This window comes from Lingula anatina, chromosome 9, assembly GCF_051362555.1.
Source record: "Lingula anatina isolate TDL-2025a chromosome 9, LinAna3.0, whole genome shotgun sequence".
NCBI classification, from domain to species: Eukaryota; Metazoa; Brachiopoda; class Lingulata; order Lingulida; family Lingulidae; genus Lingula; species Lingula anatina.
In genome coordinates this window covers 5,905,084-5,912,897 of record NC_141775.1, presented here as the reverse complement: position 1 = coordinate 5,912,897, position 7,814 = coordinate 5,905,084, and the positions used below count along the sequence as shown (strand labels likewise).

General features: G+C 36.8%; 1 protein-coding gene across 1 annotated transcript; it reads left to right on the top strand.

Annotated features, from left to right (window-relative positions):
• The first annotated feature begins 1,840 nt into the window (after window positions 1–1,840).
• Window positions 1,841–7,087, top strand: LOC147759824 (uncharacterized). Its single transcript, XM_086995972.1, has 3 exons — window positions 1,841–3,488; window positions 4,869–4,963; window positions 5,565–7,087. Exons 1-3 carry the CDS (start codon window positions 2,051–2,053, stop codon window positions 6,135–6,137), a joined length of 2,106 nt encoding a protein of 701 aa, XP_086852098.1. The 5' UTR covers window positions 1,841–2,050; the 3' UTR covers window positions 6,138–7,087.
• Window positions 7,088–7,814: the final 727 nt, after the last annotated feature.

The window sequence follows — 7,814 nt, the reverse complement described above, 5'->3', positions numbered from 1 at the left end:
AACGTAGGTAGATCGTTATGTATATATTGAACATTTTTCTTATTTCGTTCAACCTCACCAGATCCTTATAATACAACTCATCAAAGTGTGTCTATTAATACCTAGTTTGTTACGTCATGAAATGTGTCTTTCAGTGATTATCTTTTGGCCGACAAATCCATTGATACACTTATTTTATTATCTGTGGTCAATCAGAGTGAGAAGTATATATCACCGATAACCATTTGACAAAGGAAAACTGCAGGGCATTTTATCAATCAAATTCAACCTGGGTGAGCGGCAAAATTTGCAATTAATTAATACTGGTTGGAAGATCTACACGTATTTACTTATGTTTGGAAATTCTAGGAAAAGATCGAATTTCTTGCCCAGTGCAGTTGATGTTGGATTTTATGTGAAAGTGGACGTTGTTGTTGCTGTCATGTTTGGTCTTAAGAGGATATAACAATTATTGACACGTTTTGGCTTTGTACAATCCTGTCAAATAAGCAATACATACATAGAAGAACTTAACTAAGCATCACTACCAATGCATGTGTTGCAGCCAAGTGCTGCAGTTTATATGTGTGTGTGTGTGTGTGTTTATGTGTGTGTGTGTGTGTGCCCCATGTGATTAATACAGGTTAGGGTGAGTCGGAGTATCGGGGTCAGTATATAGGACGCATGCCATCTGGACAAAGTAATGGGAAACAGACTCCGTTTCCTAGTAAATTGCCATTCCTGTTACACCGGATCCAAGACTTCTATCTGACAGGATTCACAGTGACTTAGAAAATGACTAATCGCGGGCCATGAAAGATACTTCCTGTAAATTAAATCTGTTTCTTAGATGTCGTTGTCTTCAAATTTCAATCTGTTCAATTAATTTACATTAGTTTCTTTTTTATTTGATTTAAAGCCATTGAAAAAGAGATGTACATTTTAACTTCAAATTAACTTCGTTTACAGTTAATCCATCATCAACAAACCTGCAAATGTTTATATATATATAACTGAACATTTTTGTTATGTTGGCTCAAAGTGAAATATAATGAGTGAAAGAAAACAGTCGATAAACGTATACACACGTGCAGCAGCATTGTCTCTCTGGTTGTTTATTGGTAAAAAAAAAAACAAAACAAAACGAAAAGTGATCATTACAAGTGATTATTTGCATGATTATTCACCAAATGCTCAAAGTGGCCTAAAATGATAAATGTTGACTTAATGACGAATTTTTGAGAAAAAGATCTTTATGAAAGGTTTTAGTGCTCGACTTCTGAGCTTGTAAAGTTTAAACGCGTCAAGCAGTTACGAAAAGTCGATACTAATGACATTTGAAAATGAAGAAGCCGGCCGCGTGAACTCTTACCTACACTCTACATGGGTTGGAAGCATGGAGCGATCGTTTTATGCAATGTGATTTCACGTAAACAGATAAAAACTTTGAGAAAAAATGTGAAAAAAAAAATAACAAACTAGGGCTCAGCTGTGCATCATTTATTTGCGACAAAAGAAATTACGTCGGATTGATGACACGTTCATGGTTTGAACAATGGAGTGTGTTTTTGCTTAAAATCTGGAACAATTGTTCTTTAGAAATGGGAGAACAATGTGGCGAAGGTTCCAGAAATTCATTTTGTCTGAAAGAAAAACCTACTCGTAACACGACATTATGAACTCGTTAATTTGAAAGGGACATTTTCAGAACGTGATTTTAAACGTGATATTCTTTTGTTTTCTCAGTTTCCCAAATGTATTAAATTGTCTGTCACCTACCGCATCGCCTGTTAGTATGAATATAACAATTTACCGTGACTTTTTATGAAAAGGGGGATCACGCAAAAGATACCGTGCAATTGTTTACGGTGTGATGTTGTTTTTGTAGTACTATGATACTGATTAGCTAGAGCCTTAATTCACTGTCACGTCAACACGAAAGCTAACCAAAACGACGTTCCTACCGACCTGAAGTAAGAGCGAATCAGCAAGTCGGCTCTAACGGTTATATATATAATCAACTACGCAAAATAACACAGAAGAGCACTGAGAGGAAAGAGACACATCAGCAATGAAGGTCTTAATGCTTTTGGTTATGGTAGTGTATTACTTGATTGACTCACAAAAGGAAATTCCAGTGGAAGCGTCAATTCCAAAGATTCCTAGGGCGCCGTCCAACTCTGCAATGATCACGTCTACAACTCCAACTGTCCCCAGGTCTGTCAGTAGTCGAGAAGAGCGGCTGACAACGACACGGCCTAGGCATAAAAGCACAACAGTTCCCAGGATCACTGAGAGTGACTCCCCTATGGTCACCGGAAGTGACTTACCTATGGTCAACGAAAGTGGCTCACCCGTTGTCGACAAAAGCAGCTCACCTGTGTTCGACAGAAGTAATTCACCTACTGTCAACCAAAGTGGATCTTCTATGGTCACTAGGGCGAACACAGCAGCTGTAAATGGTATGCTTGTCTCTACTGCCGCGTCCACAAACAAGGTCACAAACAATGAGGTTCATACAACACAGAAGGAAGTTCCAAATGTACAGGTTAACTACCCTGCTTTCATTCCAGAGGTCCCGAACCTCAACTCAAACGTAAGCTTAACAAGTACACGTCAAGCAAGCACCGGTCACGTATCTCAAGGACATTTATCTAACCCTTCACCGAAATTAGAACAATTTGCTCCAACTTCTCCCATGGTGTATTCTCAGAGGGAACTAATGCTGCTTAACGTAACAGTCAACATCCCGTTCTGTGCTAGTCGTGGTGATGGGTCAACTAATAGCGTCGTCCTCGTAACCTGCTACTGCGACGACTTGTGCGACGTGTTTGGTGATTGCTGTTGGCCATATGACCGTTTTTGCAACGATACCAAAATTACCGGGATTGACCTCCACCGAAATAACACAGAGTGTTGGTTACAGGGGTCTCAAGAAATTGAAGACGTTTACAGCAGATACTACTGGGTAGTGTCTTCTTGTCCCAGCCATTGGCACGATGAAGAAGTTCGAAATAAATGCGAGTTAAAAGGCTGGTCCAATGACATAGCTGTTGTGTTGCCCGTCTCGTCAGAAGAGTCAAATGTCACATTTAAAAACTCTTTTTGCGCCACCTGTCACAACGTGACGGCGCACCAGGCATGGAAGCCTAGGATTGTGTGTCACAAGTCACAAATCGAAGTTTTCAAAGATGCTACGACCGTTACCAGAATTTTGGAGAAGATCCATTTGACACCAGATTGCATGTTGTTTTTTGGCGCACCGGACCATCTCCCAGGACGCCCTTGCATAGGTCCTGAAGGGGGGCACGAACCCAAAAGTGGAACCAACAACGGAAGATGCCCGTTCATATATGACGCCGAATCTGTACGTCTTTGTAATTCTGGGCCCGTGTCAGTGACTTATTTTGCAGGGCCTTATGGCCACTCCTATGGTCGGAATGTATTCTGTTGGTTTTGCCATTTGTATCCAGATACTTTCCCAAGCATCCAGCGCTGTAATGAAAACGGTGAGTCTTCTTAGTTGCAAAACCTTAATTTTAGCCCTGAGGTATAAGTTGTAAGTCACTGCTCCTCTAAATTTTGTGTATCCCATTATTTGTCAATCCAATATAAATTCATTCCTGGACTGGTGTATACATTATTCATCCTTATAATCTGTATAACAATGCAATTGATTGTTTGCACGTTATGCAAAAAGTATATTTAGTTCAAATAGTGCAGAAACAATAATTAAAATACATTGAATATCTTGAAATAACTTGCTTTTATAATACTTTAAAATAAATAAATAAATACACAACTAAATATATATTTGCACATAAAATTACTAGATAAAAATTGTTGTATATATTAATGGTTCAATAACCATTAGAAGTATTTTTATGAATGTTAAAATATTTGGCATGTTAGCATCTTATTCATAAAGATGCATTGAAAATTATCTATATGATGATTTAAGAAAAGGGTTAACAAGGTCTTCTTTTGATTGGGTATTGAGGGAGATGGATACGACGGGATGTATTTTCTTACCCGCTTAGATAATGAAAAAATTAACTTTGTCCTGTTGAGAAATGATGCTGTCACATAGAAAATCCCTGCATCTGGATGAATAAACTATTTCAAGATGTTAAACGTAACTGCAGCGTTTTTTGTTGTTGAAATTTGTGTTTTCTATTTCAAACAAATCTTCCTCGCCTTAACATATCCAGTTATAGACCGTTCAACACCGCCGTTTATACACCTATTTATCTGCATCAATCATCACTAGCCTGGTGCCTGAGAATCGTCTTGAAAGGCTTACTTCTGGTTTTATCAGTAAACATGCAGAATGATGCCTCTGTTTGATGTTACATCGTAATAAGAAGTGAATATCTAAAATAAACGTAAAACAAGTAAGGCAAACTTCGGGAAAAGATTGTATTTCACACCCTTGCCATAATTAACTCTGACTTACTTACAGAGTTATGGCGCGAGCCCAGCAGCAATTCACACCAATGTTTAAAACAGAAACGCGTGGGAGTGGTTGATAGCACAAAGGGGGGGGGGGGGATCTTTTGCTCTAATACTGTTTTTAAAATTTTACTGCAATAGTACATATATAAGTATTTTAAATTCAAGAAATTGGTAAAGGGATTTCTAGGTAATTCTAGTTTTTCGACCTCCTTTGAAGAACCCTATATTAATGTTCACGGTTGCTATTTATCGAAAAAACGATTACTTGTTCTTGGATCATTGATGCTTGGTCAGGTCTTGAAAAAGATAATACAAATTAGATAATTTCTTCCCTACTCATTACTATTACATTTTATGTTTTAATTTTCAATTTGTGTTTTATACATTCTTCATTGTTTTTTGTTGTATCAAATTATTGATTGATCTTTAAACAGCAGGTGACATAGCGAGCAAGGGATTTGAACCTCAAGGCCTTTCCGCTTTGATAGATTATCAAAGAGAAGCACAATGCAAAGAAAATTGGAATCAGGTAAGCACGTGCTATTCCTCAGCTTAAACTCCTTGGGCGTTTTTTTCCGCAATGATGTTACTTTCAACTGTAGTGTAAAAACATATATATATATATATATATATATATATATATATATATATATAAAGAGAGAGAGAGAGATTGTTCAAATGAATCTTCTGAAGAATTTAATTCCATCCAAATATGTGAAATAAGTATTAATTATAAATGTGTTATCTTTGTTTTCATAAAGTATTTCATATCCAGAAAAACTTGTTATTTATTTAAATACGTGTTTGCTTTCTAATTGACCTATCACTGCTGTTTGCAATTTTTAAGTACGTAGACACTAAATTACTGAATGTGACATTTGACAAAATTTTTTAAAGCATGTGATCCGTTGTGACGAAATAGGGGTCTGTGTTACATAGAGTCCACCCTCCATTTAATTACACAGGTTAGGGTTAGCCTGGCGTAATGGGGTCAAAATGGGGCGAGACTTACCTTTGCAAAACTAATGGGAACCACATTTTCATGGAGGACTTTCTGTCACATAACACCTGTTGGCCAAATGATCACACATAACCATCTTGCTCCTAAATCATTTGGATTTTATTTTCAGGACACCTGTAAGCAGACTGAAGAATGTCAAGTGGATGAAAAGTGGTGCTCTCTGCCCCTTGATTTCATCATGAACTTGAAATTCAACTTGACTTTTAAACTGAGTCCGAAACAACCCGTTAAAAGTCCATGTGAACTAATGCCACTCTGTCTCATTGACCACACGATTTTTGGAGAGGTAGATTTATCTCACTTTTCACCACGTGGCGCGTGGAAGACCAAAACAGAGGGAGGATTTCGTGATGGGTGGTGCTCCCTACCCTTTAATGAGAGAGAGAACATGATGGTTACAGTACCAATTACGCTCAAGCAGAGCGTCCGTCGTGTGCGTGATGCTAACCAATTGTTTGAGGACTTCCTGGATCAAGTTGAAGCTTTTATAAAGAATTCTCACCGTCAAATTTCTTACAAAGGAATAGATTTTGACGTCAGTGTCGTGAGAAACGGAAGTTCCTCTGCAGATACCCCATCTGGAAGACGGAATCCCGATCGCCCCTTATCTTCTCTTTCTGGAGCCCAATACAATCAAATGTTATTGCAGGCTTTGATAGCAATTATCATTACTTACATTTAAAATGTAAGATTGTCTTATCAAAAATTCATTTCCATGGAAGTATTTGAGGGCTAAAATGAGATACTGATTTAAGATCTATAGGTTTTAGCATCAAGGGGTAATAGGAATTTGGAAGACCTTTCATCCCCCTTGAACTGTGTTCCTCTTAACGTAGATAATAGACAGTGGCTTAAAAGTTGCATGAAAAAGAATTTGATTTCTAAAGCACTTACAGAATATTACTGGGTCAAACACATAAAAATACATGAAAGCTTGTCATGATGCGTTTTCCCATGCTGACCTCTTGCAATAAAGACAATCAGTAGTTGAGATCAGTATGTCGCAGGTGCAATGTCTGCATGAAAATATATTATAATTTTAAACAATGAAATAATGGCAAGATGGTGGTTTTATATGTTTGTGATAATGAAGCTTAATAAATAGCGAGCAAATTAAGAAGAGCATAGAAGCAACGTCTCTGACAATTTCGGGAATATTGGTGTTAGGACATGTGCGTAGATTTTTCGATGTAAACGTAAATGGAATAGTAAGGAGATGATTTTCGTAAATATTGTATTGACATAGCTATCACTTTCTTTATTTCTTGCAAAACTTTCACTTGCAGAATACACCGGGGATTTACTGGTAGTGTGAATAAAGGGCATTCCACGTAATATTAATCGTAATTTATTTGTAAATTTTACTGTAACAAAATACACAAAAGTTCAATGGATTGAATTCAGAGTTCGTAGACAATACACTTGACAAGTGTTGTATGCAGATGTGCCACAAAAACATTTATTATAACAAAGTTGACATATTGACTCTTGATTAGACTATAATAGAGAGACTGAATTCAAACCAATGTTTTTTGTACATACCAATCATTTATCATTTTTACTCAAAAGCCCAGTGCATTCTCAGAGAGAGTTTTCAAATATTGGGTCCAATGTTTCCTTTCCAAAACTATGTTTGTGACATATGAATATATTTTAAAATGAAACCAAAGAATTGGTTTTCTTTTCACATATAGACTTTTGGTCTAAATATTTCATGTCCATTTGCATGATGTTTACTACCTTATTTCTATCAAAACACTGATTTTGTTACTTTCACACAGTTATAATAGGAGCACACTTTCAGTGTAAACAAAAACAAGCATTTTTCAAAATCATAAGTTAAGTTTTTTTAATTGAATAGATATAAAAATGTGAGTCAAGAATCAAATTAACCCCTGGCGATCCTCTGTTTGGCACAGTTTCCCCTCTATTCAAAGGTGTACTTATCAGTGGCTTTAAAATGCAAACAAAATTTAGAGTGATACACCAAACTTGCTGCCGTGTAGCCTGAGTAACTATACACTGCCCTGTGAACATATTGACAGGATCAGTTCTCAGTTGTTGAGAAATGCAATAAGTTTAATATACGTTGCTATGGAAGCTGTCTTATGGTCAGTTTTTCTACGTTTGCGATTTTTAAGTGCCAAGGACGTACTTAACTGTGGCATTTTACTTTCAACACTTCTGTGGACAGGCTAGACAAGTTGTTTTTCTGTGGATTTACAAAAAATTGAATTCTGAGATGAGAGAGAAAGAACTGCATAATATCTAGATAACTTTGCTATATTTTCGTTAATCATAAATTGTGAAACACTTGTGACAGGAACGTACTGAGGCAGGCAGTTAGGAAGCTGTCGCT

What these genes read in the sequence shown, in the direction of transcription:
- LOC147759824 (XM_086995972.1), top strand. Translation starts at nt 2,051, where the DNA reads ATGAAGGTCTTAATGCTTTTGGTTATGGTAGTGTATTACTTGATTGAC. An exon ending in CCAGCGCTGTAATGAAAACG is followed by an intron (nt 3,489 to 4,868) that starts GTGAGTCTTCTT and finishes ATCTTTAAACAG; the next exon opens with CAGGTGACATAGCGAGCAAG. An exon ending in GCAAAGAAAATTGGAATCAG is followed by an intron (nt 4,964 to 5,564) that starts GTAAGCACGTGC and finishes TTTTATTTTCAG; the next exon opens with GACACCTGTAAGCAGACTGA.